General features: G+C 32.5%; 1 protein-coding gene across 1 annotated transcript in view; it reads right to left on the bottom strand.

The window, feature by feature from the left end:
* Positions 1-19204, bottom strand: part of SYCP1 (synaptonemal complex protein 1) — a 71813-nt gene extending 52609 nt beyond the window's left edge. The window contains exons 1-11 of the mRNA XM_039841280.1: positions 17443-19204; positions 16375-16459; positions 16134-16177; positions 15909-15965; positions 14629-14793; positions 13801-13868; positions 12956-13029; positions 8739-8797; positions 7544-7613; positions 6887-6960; positions 3676-3784 (exon numbers count right to left, since the gene is read on the bottom strand). Of these exons, the coding sequence (XP_039697214.1) occupies positions 3676-3784; positions 6887-6960; positions 7544-7613; positions 8739-8797; positions 12956-13029; positions 13801-13868; positions 14629-14793; positions 15909-15965; positions 16134-16177; positions 16375-16459; positions 17443-17550 (913 nt within the window). The 5' untranslated portion in view covers positions 17551-19204. The remainder of the gene's footprint in view (positions 1-3675; positions 3785-6886; positions 6961-7543; positions 7614-8738; positions 8798-12955; positions 13030-13800; positions 13869-14628; positions 14794-15908; positions 15966-16133; positions 16178-16374; positions 16460-17442) is intronic.
* Between the last annotated feature and the right edge of the window lie 143 nt (positions 19205-19347).

Below are 19347 nucleotides of genomic sequence, written 5' to 3'. Positions count from 1 at the left end.
ATGAGCTTTCACGATAACATTTTTTAAAATTCCATTCTGAAAAATCCGTGTAGAAATGAAAGGGCTAGTAGTCCAACTCTGAAAAAAAAAATAGGGAAAGTAAATTTGGAGAGAGGGAAATGACAACTGAACACTGTGGTGCCCACTATGATGCTATTTATCAAAGTCTGGTAATAAATGTCTCCTCTAAAAAATCATAATCAAAAACTAGTCCTTAGGCACGTGTGGGAATTGAATATATGCTGCTATAATGTCTTAAAAAGCTCCAAGCCAACACTTAATTTGAAGTGCCCCTAAGTTCCCCCTAAATTCCACAAGCTGCCAAGGCAAATTTTCTCTATAAAAATATACTTGCAATCCAGGCCTTAAAAAACTTCTACAGATGAAGTTATAACCTCATAATCAAAAATCACATGAGGATACAAAGCACCATAAGCAGTCAGAAGAATGAACAAAAGGCAGACTTGGACCTGCAAAGATTTCAGATGTTAGAATTACTACTGGTGCATTTTAAGAAAAACATATTATATCAATCCTTAAAAACTAAAAGAGATAAGGAAGATGCCCATAAACTAAATAAAACTTCTTGAAATTATATAAATAAAATGAAAAGTCCATTGAGGTAATGGATGAGGTATGTCATTCAAACATTCCTCTAAAGCAATAAAAATTCAGGATCAAATACTAAGAATATTAAAAAAAATCATTAAACTCCTGATAAAATAAGAAATTACCAGGTCAAAAGTAAAGGAAAAATAGTAACCTAGAAACATAAGATAAGCACAGAACTTGCTTTTGCCCAGAAGACATTTGCAGATCCTGGCAAAATTGAACTTTTGATTTGAAATTATGATGGGGTGAGAAAAAGAAAAGGAAAAACCAAAGACTACATAAGGTTGAAAGTCTAAGAATTAGACCTTTGTACAATAAACTGGGGCATTCTTCATGTAAGGAGGCAGCAAAAGTAAACCAAGGAGATCTTCAGCCCAGGTTCATATCACCTGACTGGTCCAAGGAACCTCAAGCCTTGAAAATGACTTAAGATTATGCCAGACAGGTAGAGCCACTAGGCACATAACAAAATTTTCTCCTGGAAGGATTCCCATTTACTTAAGTTACCTACATACTAGGCAGGTCTTAAATTATTCCTACAAATAGTTTTTGCAAGAAAAATAATAAGCATGGAGGTATACAAGAAAATAAGGCACTTTGACTAAAAGCTATCAGAAAGATAAGACAGAATGAGGCTCACAAACACTTAAGATAAAGAATGGTCAGAAAGTACAAAACAGCTATTCTTAGTGTATTTAAAAAAAAAACAACTTGAAAATAAGAAACAGAGAACTACATAAAGTACAATAGCATAGCAGATTTAAAAAATAAGTTAGAATAATATCTTAAAATAAACATCTTAATAACTGAAAATAAAATGGAAGGGTTCATATCAGATGAGAAACAAATGAAGAGAAAATTAGTGAATAAGATAGGTCAAAAGAAATCATCCAGAATAAGGTACAGAAAGGCAAAACTGTGAAAATATGGAGAAGAGATTGAGTCACAGAAGACAGAGTTAGAAAATTAAAACATGTTTTTTACACAAAGTTCAAAAAGGAGCAGAAACAAGAGAACAGAGCAAATACATTTAAAGAAAAACAATAATAAAAGATACTAATTCACAGATTTAAGAAGTTATAAAATAAAATTAAACCTATATTTTAACATATCATACTGAAAATGCTAAAAATCAAAGGCAAAGAAAATCTGAAAAGTCACAGTAGAGTTAAAAGATACCTCATCTTCAAAGGTTCAGCAGTTAAATTGACAACTGACTTTCTTCAAATCAACAAAGGAAGCCAAAAGAAAGCAAGATGATAGCCTCAGTGTGCTAAAAGAAATTTCTAGAAATAACAAATAGTGTGCCAACCTAGAAATACATCTTATGCAAAAATATCCTTTACAGATGAGAATGAATAAACAAATTTTTAGACAAATAAAATGAAAGAGATCATCACAAGCATATTCTCACTAAAAGATATTCTAAATATCCCCCTTGAAGGCAGAAAAGATATAATCAAAATGAAAGTTCTGTTATACAAAAAAAAAAAATTAAGAGTAAAGAGGAAAATGTATAGGTAAAACCAAATGAACACTGTCTACATAAAACAGTAATAATATCTTGTTTATAGAATTAAAATACAAAACAAAAATAGAAGGGAACAGAGTTAAATGTAATTAATGTTTTAAAGTCCCCTTGAATAATCCAAGAGGGTAAATGTATTGATTAACTTTACATATTAAAAAGTAATCAATCAATGTTGTAATATCTCCAGTAAGCACTAAAAAAAATAGAAACAGATTATATAACTTTCAAAGTAGTCATGGGTGAAAATTGGAATAATAAAAAGTAATTAAACTAGGACTTCCACTTCTGGGAAGAAGGGATAGATATATTTTTTTCTCTTCCTCCCAACTACAACAAAACTCACAACGTTATATATAAAACAAATATAAGAAGACTTTGAAAGGCGGAGAGAAAGCAGATCAGATTCGAGGCCTCTGGACTTAAGAAGCAAATGGTAAGACTCTTGGGGTAGAGAGTTTAGAGATTTTTTTGTTTGGGGTTTTGTTTTGTGTTTTTTGTTTGTTTGCATCACACATCCCAGACTTAAAGCTGAAGAAGCCAACAATCTGGAAACATTAATGCGCATAGACAAAAAAAGGTTCAAAAAAGTCTGCTCTCTCTAGCAGAAGGAGAAGGAAAGGGGCAGCCTAGCAACTCTACAACAGCCTAACACCACAGAAAAAGCAGTCAAGAGTATGATGGTGAGATAGGAACAGCATAAAATGTAGAAGTTAAAACAATTTCAATATATTTGGAGTATAGGATATAGTAATGACAGTAATGTGAAATAAGCAGGCATAAGTTAGCAAGAACTGGATAATTATTTGCTATGTGAGGAAGACAGAAGCTTTTAAGAGAAAAAGGACAAAAGTCACCAGATCCCTATGATGTTCTGAAAGGTACAGTGTTTCACAAAGTCCTTTATGCCTTCCAAGTGCCCTGAACAAGTTTGAAAAAATTCAAAAAGATAGTCTAAACGTAATATGACATTCAAGATCCTTCATAATTTGAACCAAACATTCTTTTCCAGTCCCATCTACCTGAGTTTAAGATATAGACACACCAATCAGTGTTTTAAATATACCCTAATTCTCACACTTCATGACTTGTGCAAGCCATTTCTTCTTCGTACACTCACTCTTCCAATTAACTATCTAGTGAACCTTTAATCATCTAAGGTCTAGTTTGACAATCTTTCCCTAATGCCTTTCCAAATGTCTTGCTCCAGGAATAGTTAATAATCAATATGTACCAGGCAATATTCTTGGAATGTATCAGTCAACGACAACAAAAAAGAAATAAATCCCTGTTTTCATAGAGCACTTTGTTGAAACTGAAGACAAGGTGAGAGTATGAAAAGGAAAAAGAAGAACATATGTACTTTGAAAAAGCTCCCTAAGTGACTTCATTATGCACCCTTGAACTGGTTAACCCCAGGTTTGGAATTGCAGTACTAGAAAACATTAGAACAAAATTGTAATGAAAGACAAAAATTAAAACATAACAAGAGAAACACATATGACACTGTTATATTTTATTACATAAATTCTTACTTGTTTTTTCCTCTAACTGATTAATTTTATCTCTATATTCCTCTAGCAGAACTGTTATATCTCTCATTTTCTTTTCTTTCTCGGTGCTTTGGATCAACAGCAGTGATACCTAAAATGAAATAGTTAAAGAACACATTATAGTCATAAATAATTAAATATGAAACCTTAGCATTTATCATCACCTACAATTATTTTATGTACCTGTTTATATGCTTTTCAGCTGACTATGCCTAGCATTTAGTACATGCTTGCACAATAAACTTTTATTGAATGACTGAATGAATAAACTACAGTGGGTCCTCAAAAACATCATTTTGTTCAATGTTGTTTCATTATAACTTTGATGAGATGCCGTAGAAACTTAACTTTTGTTTATATCAATTAGCCTGTGGTAAAACTGGTTTCATTATATATTGTTTCACTGAAGTTCCAAGAATCTATCAATGGCATTAAGTAAGGACTTATTGTAATGTGATAGATCCAATATTATAGCACGCATTTTAACTTATGACTGAGATTATATAATGAAATCTACTTGGTTCATTTATTCCATAAATATTGAGCACCTACACCATTCCAGAAACCATAAGCATTGAGTATACAGAGAGGAGGGAATTCGCCTTCAAGAAACTCATAGCCTAAACCAGGAGACAAACAACTCTACTTTAATATTATTAGTAACAGGACAAAAATGTTACAGGAATCAGGAATGAAACACCTATATCGCTCTTGGAGAATGTAATCAAAAGTTAATCCTCAGGGGACTGAATCCAGTCTTAATAGACAAGTAAAAATTAATCAGGCAAACACAGGGAAATAAACATTCTAGACTTGTACAAGAACACAAAACATCAAGAGATCGTGCTTCATTAAGAAAACTGAAAATACTCTGACAGCTAAAATACAGTGTGCATGTGAAGAAAAAGTGAACGATAAACATAAAGATAAGCTGAAGACGCAGATTCAAGATGGCAGAAAGACCTCTCTGCCCTATTTTCATTTCCAAATCACCCAAAAAATAACCAGGAAAACAATAAAGACAGACTTCATCTTCCATGAAACCATGAGACTTCTATAATCCAAACCACAATATGTAAAGAAGGAAAGCAGTTGAAAGGAATAGAAAATGATTTAGGAATGGAAAAGGTCAAAGCTAAGAGCCTGCACAAGGAAGATACTAATGAAAAGATAAATCCACCCCAAAGAACCCCAGAATGTTCCAAGAATTAGAGGCAACAGACATTGTGGAAGGTAGTATGAAACAGGACACTAAGTATAAGGAGACTATTTGAAAGTCTGTAAAAAGTGTAGAAGACCTCCCTAGGTTCACTTAACCCTCCTTTCCTGCCTCTACTCCCTGTCAGCCAATGTAATCAGAAAACTAACACTACTCTATCTTTGCAAGAGACACAGGCAGAGTAAAATTGAAGAACAGAATCTCTAAACCTGAATATCCCAGGCACAGAGAGGGATGGGATGAAAGATATAACTGCAAAGTCAAAACATGGAATGATGAGACTCAGTCTGTCTTCCTACCCTGCCAATCTAGCTCCAAAATGCCATCAGCCAAGTTTATATCCCCAGGCAAAATCTGGAGAACTCCAGAAAGAAAAATCTTAAAAATAACATAGGAGTCCCTAGCAAAAACACTAGCTGGCCATACTATCATTTTACAGGGAAATCCAACAATCTGTAAGCTCTGCCCATGTACCCAGAACTCCAGCCAGCTTTTTAGCACTGCATTCTATTGTTGTGTTCTTTACAATAACCACACTTTTAACTTTTAAAAAGAGCTCCTTTCAGAAATCTGGTTTAAAATTTCTGTTAAAATACAGAATATTGTTAACTTTCAAATTAGAATAACACACAAATTGTAATTCTATCATTTAACCAGAACTTAAAGAAAACTTTAAGTATTTTCTCTGTACTTTCAATTAACTTTTGTTACTATTGTTTGGATACCCTTGTTAGTTGTTGTTACAAGGTATCTTGTGGCAAATCAGAGAAGAAAAACTGAAAAAACGGAGAAACAAAAAGCAGATTTCCTTCTATATATTGCTTTCCATTTGAGAAGCAGAAGGCTTGAAACTGATAAAGGTGGCATAGTGATAATCTGAAACCAACACTCTAACACTCTCGTGAACGTCAAAGAACACAGACTCACCATTTTCAAGTCTTACACTATGTGACATTAGTAGAAAGCAGCAAAAAAAGTTTTAATTTTTTTAATTTTTGAAATTAATTTATTTTAATTAGTTTCGAGTATACAGTACATTGGTTAGACATTTATATAGTTCATAATACGATCCCCCCAATTGGTGTCAGGAATAGTATATTTCAAAAAAAACTACAAAATGTGGGTTGAATGGTCAATGATCATCATCTTTACATTTTATGAGGTTTTTGCATAAAGAAAAGTTCTCACAAAATAATATATTTTTGCAGCAATGTACTATTACCCACTAACATAACTATTATAGAAGATTCATTGAGTTTTTTAAAAAGGGCTAGCATTTAAAGATATATGCACCCTGATGTTCACTGCAGCATTATTCATGGTGGCCAAGACATGGAAACAACTGAAATGTCCTTCAATATTTGACAGGATAAAGAAGATGTGGTACATATACACAATAAAATATTATTCAGCCATAAGAAAAGATGAAACACTGCTATTTTCGACAATGTGGATAGATCCTGAGATTACCATACTAAGCAAAATAAGTCAGACAGAAAAAGTTAAGAACCATATGATTTCACTCATATGTGGGATATAAAACTGAAAGCAACAAACAAACATGGCAAACAGAGACTCATGGACACACACAACAGTTTAGTGGTTACCAGAGGGAAAGTGGGGAGAGGGTGGTAGATAAGGGTACAGGAAGTGACAGAAGGAAACTTAACTTTGGGTGGTGAACACACAATGCAATATACATATGACATATTATTGAACTGTACACTTGAAACCTATATAATTTTATTATATTCACTTCAATAAATTTAATTTAAAAAAATAAAAATAAAAAGGGACATTCGTTGTGTGTGCATATTCTGCTAGGCAAAAGGCTAAATATTTAGATATGTATAATATTAAAATTCTCTAATAGAAATTTATCATGTAGTCAGTAAATACAAATTTCTTTTGAAATTTTAAGTATTTTAGGAATTAGCATATTTAAAGTATACAGAATTGATTTTAAAAACACACCTGCTCTTCCTTGTCATTTACTTCCTTCTTGTGTATTTCTTCAAGGTGTTGAAGTTTTTCATAATCTTCCTTTACTTTAAAAATAAAACAAATATACTTTAATATCTTAATATAATTGTATAGCAAGTAAAATTTAAAGTTTCTAGTATTTTATTTCACTTTCTTATTTATCTCGATATTAAACCCCCAAGGTTTCTAACTAAAACAGCTGTTTTCTTGCTAACTAGTAAAATGGTAAACTTAAATAATATCAAAGTTACAATAAGAAAATTCTATCATTTTTATAAGTGTATATATAAAAATGTATTCTTTATAACACACTAATATGAAATAACAGATTTTAAACACATATAGTTACTTTTACATGTCACTTTACTAAGAAATGTAAAAATAAGACCAAATTACACTTCTAAAAAATTAAATACAAACCATAAAAGTTTGATTTCAGGGAAAATACAGCTTTGCAGCCAAAAATGTGTTTTTAACATATATCAATTCCCTGTCATTTTCTACAAGATTCTTGAGGGGCTTATAAAACCATATACAACAAAAAATTTAAAATAGTTGAGGCAACAAGCTGAAGGTATAAAAACATTAACAATCTAATAAAAATATAAACAGCAGAAGAATAATATAAAAATTAAATGGGACCCCTACTTTTAAAATTCATTTCCAGTCTGGAATTCTCTGCTTGCACGTGAAGTTCCTCAAAAGCTATTATCATTTTCTGAAATATAAACTTTAACTTTTAAGAATCATACTTAGACTTTTTCAATAGCATTCTTCAAACTATGAAAAATTAACAAATTTGTATCACATGGTCATTAGATTTAAAACTACACAACTTTGAATAATGAAAACTCTATACTTTTAATAACTAAATAACTTTCTAAAAACTTATTAAAAGTGCCTATTATGTTAGCCCCCATATGCTTAAAGGTACTAGAAAACATGTTATATAGTACCTAATAGCAGCAAAACAATTGTCAATATTCTATTCATTTACTTAATAGCCTGTATCAAAATCTGTAATTTTATCTTTATTTTACTTACTTATTTTACATCTGTCTTCCCCTCTAAAGTATAACCTCTGTGACGTCTCTTCCACAGGAGTCCAAATTACACATCCATCATCTAGCAGCATGAGTTCATTTAACATTCAACAAGTCTTGATTTGCAAAATTTGACGAATTCATTTATTCAATTAATAAGTTTGCTCAGTGTCTGTTATATGCTAGGCACTGTTTTAGGCACTTGGGATCTAAGACAAAGTCTTTATCGTACTAGAAATAACTTACATTCCAGTGTAAGAAAGAATACCCACACACACACATATCAAATTAATTGTCATATAGGTTTAAGTGCTCTTCAGAAAAGTTAAACAAGGTGAGGAGATAAAGAATAACTGAATAGAAAAAAAAATTTAGATAAAGTAGTAAAGGGATAATAAAAAAAAAAAAAAGAATGAAGCTTATGAGTTTGCCTAGGATCTTGGACACAAAAGGTCTACACAGAGGAAAAAAGTTCAAAGAACCAAGATCAGAAACAGCTTAGCAAGTTTGAGAAACATAGAAAAGAAAAGAACAACTATAGCAGAGAAGCAAAGTGGACACAGTTAATAATCTTTGATAAATTAAGTTAAATGATGTCATTAACATGTAAATTCAAAAGCTACTAAATAACAAAACGTTAACATTTGGTATAGAACCTTGAGAATTTTATTGGTGATATAATCACATCAACAAATAATAATCCTTTTAGTAGGAACAGTTTTCCATGCCTTTGTAACTATCATTCTACTTTGCTTAGAAATGTTTCTGTTTAAAATATTCAAATTTTTGCTACCACTTACCTCAATGCTATTATTTAGATCCACATAAACTTGTCTAGTTTCTTCCCGTTCATATTCATCTATTATTAATATAAAATTTCAAAATTAAATTTTAAAACAGTTATGATGCCAAAAAGATAATACCTAAGATGTCTCAGGAAAATATAAAAATGTTTAAAATTCTGTGTTAGGGAAGGCCATTGGTATGTCTTTTGAGTCTTTTAAAGTAGTATCAAAAGCAGTTCTGTAGTAAGGCATGGTTGTACTTCATATCAACCTCAAAAGCTTGTTGATGTTAAATTATCTCTAATTTACTTTCACAACATTACTATTCATGAATTTATTCATACCTCGTATAATACATTTATAGTTTTAGCCTTCTCAATGAGTAGGAAGGGATATAAGAACTATTCTATAAAGTATTTTTTCCTTTGTATATTTAAGATTCATGAGACACACATTAAAGATAAAGCTTGCTCTTGTCTCTTGCTCTATTTCTGAGGAGGCAGAAAGGATGCTAAACGTCAACACAGGAAGAGCAAGGTTAAGAACAGGCAAGGGCCCAGAGAGAAATCCTCTATGAATCCGCTTTGATCTTTTTTTTATTTTTAGGTTTTTTACATGAGCGATGATTCCCTCCAGCTATACTCAAATCTTCAGTAAAGTAAGTAAAACTTAGTGTTGGCAGGTAGTATTGTGGGGAATTAAAGAACAAGACAGTAAAAGCAAATGTGTCTGTCCCTTCATCATTCCCCCAAATGAGGCCAGCATCACAGAAACATTGAATTGGAGGACATTAGTCCCAAACTCTCAATTACAGGCTGCAAAACAAGAGAACAGCAGCTACTGTAGACTCGAATGTCAATGAGGAGCAAAACAACCAAAATCAGGGTACATGAATTGACTTCAGAAGAATATAAATATCCTAAACCCCCTGAAAATACTGGAGAGAGTTCTGGACTTATGATAGCACATGAGCGGGAGCTGAACCATTTTAATTTAAATATTAAAAGGCTGAAAATTTTGAGGAAATGGAGACAGAACACATCAACGTTTCAACAGAAAGATAATTCATATTTTTTACTCCATCTATTTACTGTTTCATTTTCACTACCTAACACGATTAGCAACAAACTTCTATTCCTCAGAAACTGTGTGTACTAAAGAACTGCATTCTATCTCCTACACCTCCAGTCTTCTCACTACCAGTACTTCCAAGATACCCTCCAGCTATTCTTCTAACAGGCAAGTACTGGAAATCAAATAAGACTACAAAATAGAAAACAAAACTGGCTTAGCTATAGTTTACAGTTATCAGGAGCTAGCTGCTACGAGTGGCACAGAGAAGAATCTGATAGCAGAGTGATCTAAAAATATATGCCTACTTTTTTGGATTTTCCTCTTGATATTTATCCATTCATTGAAATATCTATCTTTCTATTTCCTTCCCCACTCATCTCACTCCCACTCCTCTCTCTCTCCTCTCTCTCTCTCTCTCTCTCTCTCTCTCTCTCTCCTCTCTCTTTCTCCTCTCTTCTCTCTCCTCTCTCTCTCTCACACACACACACACACACACACACAAACACAAGCACACACACACACACTTACTTTGCCCCAACTGAGACAACTAGATCTTGCAGTATTCATTGCCTCGAAGAAGAGATGGTTCAACCAAAAGCAAAGAAAAAGTTTCAAAAGACCAGTGTTGTGGTCAGGAAAAGGATTCAGGATATAAACAACCAATAGATTTTTAATATATGGGTCAAAATAAAGCTTCCTATCTTCTAGGCCTAAGAAATACTAGTGTGTAGAGAAGAGGCCTTTACAAGGAGAAGTTGAGAGAGCTTATCAGATTCTGGCAATACTTAAGAAATCACCAGGATAAGCTTCACGGTTGGGGACCACAAAATCTTCAGATAGTTTTGGAAAACCAAGAGTAGAGTAGGTCTCTGCTGCTTTTTTTTTTTCCCTTCAATAGGGCTCAAGGAAGATGACAAAACCTGAGGATAAATGGCTGTGAAATATATCTAGACAGCTAGGGCTTTAGACAGCTGGGGCCTTAAACAGCTTCAGTTTCCCTTGTCCCAACAGTCTGTGTAACTGAGCATGGTGGGATAAAGCACAAAGAACCAGCGGACCTGAATGGGCCCTGAGGACAAAAATGAGGAACAACTCAGCAGCAATTCATGTGGACCAATAACTGAATACCAATCGAAATAATGAAAGTCTCAGTGAATAGATGACTGAAAAACAAATGTCCCTCTCCACCATATGGTACTATATAGGCACCCTAAATTTAGATACAACCTCAGGAAAAGGGGGAAAATTCTCAAATTTACTGAAATTAAGTTTTTCATGCCGGCAGAATCAAAGCTTTAAGATTTACAAAAATTAAGATTTTTTTAACATTTTAAGATATAAAAATTTTGTGCATGTTTGAGTTTAGTGACTGAAATTACTCAAAATCATATAGTCTACAAAATTTATCGGAGTACCAGAAAACCAGGCAGAGGGGGCAGAAAGAAGATGCAGCTATGATAAGCAAAGCTATGCAAGGTGAAAACTTTAGAAACTGCCATACAATTGTAAATATGACAAGAGGATTCAACCGCCTAAATCAGGGGAGATAAATTAGGACCAAAGTCAGTTTATCATCTAGTTTTTTTATTTAGTCTGGCTAGTTCTGGCCTTTTTCAACTATGTATATGAGGAGAATACCTATATGAGGCCTATGAAAAAATACTCTCAAAGGAAACAATACTCTCAATGGAAGATGTTCAAAGGAACAGCCTATCTCTGAAAACGAACTCTAGAGAATCCAGGTAGAAATTTCAGAAAACTACTCGGTATTCTCAACAGAACCAAGAAAACATGATGTCAATGAAAAAGGAAGATACAATCATAAAGAAAGAATGGGCCACACATACAATAAGGAAGTATTAAGTTTTTAAGAAAAAAAATTATCTACATGTCTCATTAAGATATACTCTTTAGTTATTCTAAGAAATCACCTAAAAATGTTTAAAAGATTCTTTAAACCACCATTTGATCTCTGACCTAGAGAACTCTAAACAGAGAAAAGGACTAGCAGCCTTATCTCTGTAGCCCAGGTTACTTTGGTCAAGGCAGTCGATATACTATTCCTCTACCTCTACCTGTATACTTTTTACCACTTATATATCTAGGCAGAAAAGCTAATCCTGAAAGTTGAATAAACAGGATATAGTGGAGGAGCTGGTAGTGGTGCTATACATTCTGGAAGGCATGGTTCTAAAAGCAAAGTACTATATGCAGGAACTAAGAATAAAAAACCTAGCTATACTGCATCCTGGAAATTATAATAATAATAGTTAACATTTATTAAGCACTGTGAACTATTCTTAGCATTTTAGATCTATTAACTAATTTTCAAAACAACACTAAGAGGCACTTTATTAATAAACAGAAGATCGGAAAGATTACATAATTTATTCAAATTATTCAAGGTCAAGCAGATAGCAACTGAAAATTTGAATTTAAGCACAGACTAATTCCTAAGTTCAAACTCCTAAGCAGTAAGATGTGTGATATCAATTTAACTTTTTAGCTAAGAAAAATAGGCACTCTTCTGAAAAAGCAAGTAAACAGTATCTCCAAATAGATTCTTGGCAAAAACAAAGTAGAGCTAATATCAAATTAATGACAATGATAAAAAATATTATTTTTGAAAATCAACTTTTTGTTTTTCATCAAAATGAAAAGAATTCCTACAATTAAAATTAAAATATGCATAAAATAAAATGTGCACTTTCATGTATATATCACAATTTTAGAATATTTTAAAAGAATGTTTAAGAGAATTTTATTTAGATTGGAAATAAATATTGCATGACTATTCTTAAGTACTATGCCTTCAGCACAGCCCTCCACCAATATTTTATATTTGAACATGGCTATATATCATATACTTGATTCAATTTCCTGGTTGTTTCAGACAAAAGATCACACTTTAACTGAAATGAAAACTAAACACAAATGCCAAGTACATATCTTTTGAAATACATTATCCTTCAAAAAGCTTTGAACTTGCAAAGCTCAAAAAACTGAGAATCTAGTTAGTAAATATGTAAATGGAATGAGGCACATGTAACTTGTTCGAATCAAAACTGGTTCCAAAAAGTAAAAAGACAATTTCTTCCCCTCCATTAAAATAATAATAATAAATTGATAAAATCACATAGAACAAGAAAGATATTTACATTTCTTTGTCTTTTCTGCAGATCTGGCACAGGTTTCTTTGAGTAAACTACATAAATTCCTTGTAGCATTATTCCTGAAAAAAAAGGAAAGAGTCCGCCTAAGTGTAATCTAATTGCAAAGCAAAATCACACATAAAAGTTATAAAATATTACTGTTATAATTTTTTTAAAAATTGTTAAACATTATACTTTGTATATATTATATATTGTTCATCAATGACTAAGTGAAGAAACAAATTTGGCACTCTATGTAGACCCATACGTTACAGTCTAACCAATATTTACTTGGCAGATGAATTAAACAATTATATTTTTCTATTAAATTCTGCATGATATAATCTGAATGAGGTGATAAATGTATAAAATAAGGTTTAGCTATTGCCTAGAATAAAGAAAAGGAAAAGTCAAAGACGATTCTTAAGTTTTAAGCCAAAGTAAATGGAAGAATCAGCGGGCCATTGGCCAAAACAGGAATTTGAGAGTGAAAAGTAGCTTGGAACTAAGCTGAGTTTGAATCCTATTTTGTAAGTACTGCACCTAAAAAACAATATACATACAGAAAGGTATACAAAATATATGGGCAGTTGTAGATATAGGATTATCAGGTACCTTTTCACACCAAGTAATGATTTCTCCTGCCTACCATTTTTGAAATTGAGAAGTTATTAGTAGTCAGTGACCAGTTTGCCATATCCAAGAATGTAACAAAAATGTCTTCATTTTTCCACAGTACCCAGACAGAATTCTACATATAAGTTAGTATTCTATTACAGAAAGTGCTCAATAAATTTTTGGAAATTATTTTAATAAATCAAGAAAGAGCAATTCATTAAATCATTACTTACTCTTTAATTAAATCTTTATTTTCTTGAATTCTTTCTTCTAATTTCAAACTTACTCTTTCATTTTCAAACTAATTTACAAAACAGAAGAACAGTTCATCACATTTTGCTTAGCAAAATAAACATGAGTATAATCATTAAATAATATTTCTTTACTAATGTGCTACAATAGTCTATAAGAATTCTTTGAACACCAAAAAGAACTTTTTTGTCACAAGTTATGGATTTCCCATAAGAATATGGGTCTCACTTTCAACAATATAAATCAAGTTTGCTAAATCTACGAAAAAATTCTGACAATATTTTTATGCAATATTATCTTCCCTAAACATTTATATATTTATTTGTTTATTTATTTATTTATGACATTGGTTAACGAAATCCAATGATGTTTTATCCTTGTCCTAACCCAATGTTGCATTTTCTGAAAATTTTTCTATCACTATGCCATAAAATTGAAACTAAACAGTTTCAAATTTAAAGTTTTATCCATAAATGTCATATTCCAATATAAAAGACATTTATATCAACAAAACGTCATCAGCAATAGAAATTAATAAAAATAAAACTCAATAAATTAGCATCATTAAATCGATCTTTATCTAAAGTAATTTATTATTTCTCTAATCATTTTCATTGTTTTGTGCAACTTATTCTCTGTATTTATCCTAAAGTTGAAATGCAATATCAATGAAACTTCAAAAAAGCACTGTGCTTAATTAAAACCCGTATCACAGAAACAACATAAATACAACTTACCCTGAATAGTCTATTTTAAATACTATTATAAGATTTACTATATCACATTTTCAATTCCAAATACCCTTATACCTGTAGCTCCTGAATGGCTTTCCGTTGTGCTTCTATTATCTTTCTATTTTCTTGCAACTTATTTTCTTTCTGCTTCAGTTCAGATTCTACATCCACTTTCCACTTCTTGATCTTTTCAGCCTCCTTGTACAGTTTTGAATACAGTTTGCTCATTGGCTCTGAATTCTATTAAAATAGGTTTTCAAAGATCATTAATTGTTCGAAATTTTAGTATAACCGAACTATATCTGCTTATTGAAAATATCTATGAGTAATAGTATCTTAAGACTTGAGACCAAATCTCTCCTCAATTTATGCCCTAACAGCAAACTGAAAGCTACATTAACTTTTTTAAACTATTAAGGCAGTACTAGTTAGTTCACTAAAGTTACTGGTCATTTGACTAAGTTATACCTTGCGAATAAAATCATTTCAAAATATTTTAGTCAGTGAGAGACTCTGGCTGGTCAAAAGCTAAAATAAATCACTCTATAAGAAATTTATAAATTTTAACAATGGTCTTAAAACATTTTGGTTATATATGCGATTTAAGGATTAACTGAAGTACATGAAGTTTAAAATATAATGACAAGAAAAATAATAGTAAATACAAAATCTAACTTTCATTTACTTGAGGTTTTATTTGGATTTTATTTGAATTTCCTGCATTATCCATTTCCACATTAAAAGGTAAATGCCAGTTTATGTTTTTTAAATCACACTGATTTCTGCTTCCTGATAGCTTTTTATCAAAATATATAAATAAATTCCATACTTTTAAATTCTATGATACTATAACCACAGTAACAAATATGTAGCACTTTATCAGACCATGGAATTTCTCTTCATTTTAAAGACATTTATGTGCTATTAGTAAGAACATTTTTCATAATTAAAATCAAAAGTATAGCATGCCCTACAAATTCCTTAGACAGTAAACCAGCCAGTAAATAATTGTACCTATTATTAAAAAGATTGTTTATAAAGTATTGGCTTGATTCTCAGTCTTTTCACATATTGTATCCATCTTACTACTTCTATACTTGATTTCTATGGTTTGAAATTAAATTGCCCCTAAAGAATGGATGCTTTTATAACCCAGGAGAAAACAGAAGCCTAGTGTTTCAGCAATTTTAAAAGAAAAACAAAAGGATAAAAGGTTTTAACAGATATATTTTAAAATATTAACCAAATGTTAATCTTTTTGAAGTTCAAAAAATATATATACATAATAAATAAAAAATAATAAAAAATGATACTCTAAATAAACGGAATTTCATATAAACAGGAAATTTTCTGACCTCAAAATCAGATTCTTTTAGTCCTTCCTGGGAGTGACAACTGTCAGAACTATCAACCTAAAAAATGAATAAATTATTTCCTGTAAGAAAATATTTCTAATGAGAGTTTCCAAACAGTAAAAAATAAATACTGAAAACGAGTAATCCAACAACTAAAGAATTTCTTTTTAAAGCAAGCAATTCAATACCTGAACAGATTATATCTATAAACTATATTTAACTGACCTGTTCAAGCATGGGCAAAATGTTAACTTTTTGTAAAGCAGGATCTGCAAGAGTAAAAGACAAGTGGTATTAAAATGCCAACATCTTATTTATTATATTATTACATCTAGCTTTAACATCAGAGCTACCAATATAATACTTATATTTTCAATATCTATCAATGTGTATTTTCAATATCTAGCAATGTGTATTTTAAAAATGCTTCCACGTAAGGTAAGATATTGCTTTTACAGTCTCCTACCTGAATCAATGTTTTTCTCATCTTTGGAGAGATTAGTCATTGCAAATGGAAAACTAAAATCATCTTCAATACATTGGCTGAAACTCTAGAAACACAAAGAAATTCTTAAACATACTGTCCCATAACACCCTGATAACATGCAGTAAAATATGTAATTACATATGTAATATAGATCTGCTTAAAGAAGTGACTATAACTGTAAATCTTTTACTGTCTATATAGTGTTTAAAATATCAAATGCTTTTTCCATGTAAACAAAGCAAAAAAAATTTATTAGGTGTTTTCACATATAAGATGAAGCTAAACTATACATAATGCAGTACATGCTTTGTAAGTATTCAAGAATAACATTAATAATTTTAATTAGTAGCACAGAGTAATAGTTTTCTTCAATTTCATATGATCTTCCCATAATAGAATTAAAAATAATCTTTACTGAATAACATTTTAACGTCATAGTCTTGGCTGGAGAGACATAAGAATTTTTCAACAGCATACAAAATTTCAATATTTATTGCTTCATTCTATCTCCAATATAAACTTGAATCTGAAAAACTTTTTTAATTTAGTAGAAAAGGCTGTTTTCCCTGAGAAACTTGGTATAATTCCTTCTTTCCGGTAAAAACTCTTATAAGTGAATTTCCCTTTTTATCCTGTCGACTAGGAAGCTCAGAGACAAATTTTAAGCTGTCACACGTTAATTTTTACCAGAATGTTAACATATTAGTCCCAATTTTCTTAATTTTCCTTGATCCTAATATTTTAATTTATATTTTAGAATTTCATTGTATATGTCTTATACGTTGCCACAAATCACTTGAGGAAGAATTAAAACAACCATTACATATGCAGAGTTCTAAAGCCACAATGATGATTTCTTTAAATGAATGATGCCCACATACATAAAGTATGCTCATTATTCATTTGAAGCAACGCTAATCAAAATTCTTGGGTAAATCAGACCATACTTACTGAAAAGAAATATTTATAAAACATCGCGAGTAAAAAAGGACCCTTTGCCTCATTTACGTAAAGAATAGTCAAATCAAGATTCATACACAAATTCACCTTGTTGAAATTAGAATCTCCTCCCAAGGTCTGAGGTTTCACTGCAGACACTTGGCTGCTACTTAATCTTGGTGGCATGTACAATGCTAAGGGCTTCTGCATGTCCATTTTCTCTTCCAGTTCTGATGGCCTATTGACCCAAAGGGGCAAAAAAAAGTGTTTTACATTGTTTCATCAATACACTATTTTTCTTAATTTAAAAGGTGATGTTTGTATACCCAGTGGCCTAAAGGAATGTATGGAACCATTGCTTGTTGCTGAGGTGGTCCAACCAGAAACACCCCTATTTATCTATTTGTTCCCACCCTCCCCCCACCACCAATGGCCACGCTGGCGACACAGATCTCTCAGAAACGCGAACAAGGCATCACTGCGACATTCTGAAAAGAAAGCCTGTTCCCTCGTTCACCAGCCCGGTAAAACAGCATCGCCTCGAGGGAGGAGCTGTGTGGGGTTTTACGAGGACCACCGAGAAGGCACCGAGGATCGGCTGCCTGAGGAACGGTGACGCAGTATCAAAACATCACCGGGTTCGGGGTTCCGTCCTCACAAAGGAACTCGGTACACCCGCCCTCATCTATAAGGTCCTCGTGGACCGCCACCTGCTGTTTATAAGGCAGCAGAAAGAACCAACTAGAGCTTCGGCCTCCGAACCTCGGGAAAGGCGCGACACCGCTCCACCTCTGGAGCCAGTGCGGAGTAGCAGTGCGCGCGGCCGCCTAACGGCTAAATAACGGTCAATAACCGTCAGTTGAGCCCACGTGCCGAGCTCCCGAGACCCACATCTCGCGAGACTTCCCTTCCGGTTAGTAACAAGTCTTTCCTGGATTCCGTTACTCCTTAAAGTTGAGTTCTTTAAGCTTCTGCTGTTGTCAAAGAATGCAAGGAAGACCCTCAGGTGCTATGATAGGTTGGAGCTGAGTGTGAAAAACCCATTTCTGTCCTCCAAGAGTTCACAGTCTTAAGGAAACAGATGGGCGAACAGTTAGAGCCAGGCGTGTAGTCATTTAAAATGGGTAATTTTTAGAGAGTCATTAAGACGCAGGGAAAATGACGGTTATGGTAGCTTGAGGGCAGAATCGGCTTTATTTAGCGTGTGTTGCGCTTCTGTTACTGCTTCAGTTGAAAACAGAAGGGTGAATAGAGAGTTGGCCAGAGAGTGAATGGGGGAAAGAGTATTCCCGGCAGAGGAAAGGTAGGCAAAGGCGCTGGAATTGTGAGAGTCGTACAAGAGTGAGTGGGTCCGAGAAGTGTGGTGTAGGTTGTGAGGACGAAGTGAAAAAATGACAAGAGATGAGTACTGGAGAGTTAAGAGAGAAGATATGAAGGCCTTACAAAGGCTTTTGGATTGTAACTCTTATGGATGTTGGAATCTTTAAGAGTTTAGAGCAGAATGGGAGGCACAATCAAGTTCGGGAAAAAAATCTGTAGTGTGAAAATGATTTAGGCTCATGAGACTGGAGCTGGGGAGACAGTTTTAATAGCCTGAGTAAAGTATAAGTACCTGAGCTATGACAGCGACCGTGGAGATAAAAAAGCGATATCAATTATAAAAGATATTTAGGAAATAAAATTAGTAGGATTTGACAGCTTTTTAATAGTAAGCAGCGAAAGAGAGAAAAGTCTAAAATGACTGCCTGGTTTCAGGCTCGGGAGACTAGACACCATAAATATTGTGCTAAGTACCTACATTTGAGAAGTGAGACAATGAGTTTAGTTTTGGACATACTGTTTTCTAACTTTCTCCATGTACTATAATATAATCGATGCTTTTCCAAAGGACTTCAGTAATATTTTTAAATAACCCATTTTGTTTTGTATAAATTTAATCTTATCAGACATAGTAATTTCTGCTAAAATAACAAAATTTTTTAGCAGGAAAGGAACATTTCACATTTTAAGAAA

The sequence above is a fragment of the Pteropus medius genome, unplaced genomic scaffold (assembly GCF_902729225.1).
Source record: "Pteropus medius unplaced genomic scaffold, Ma_sr-lr_union100, whole genome shotgun sequence".
NCBI lineage: Eukaryota > Metazoa > Chordata > Mammalia > Chiroptera > Pteropodidae > Pteropus > Pteropus medius.
Note: the sequence above shows the minus strand (reverse complement) of the source record. Positions and strands in the feature narration are given on the sequence as shown.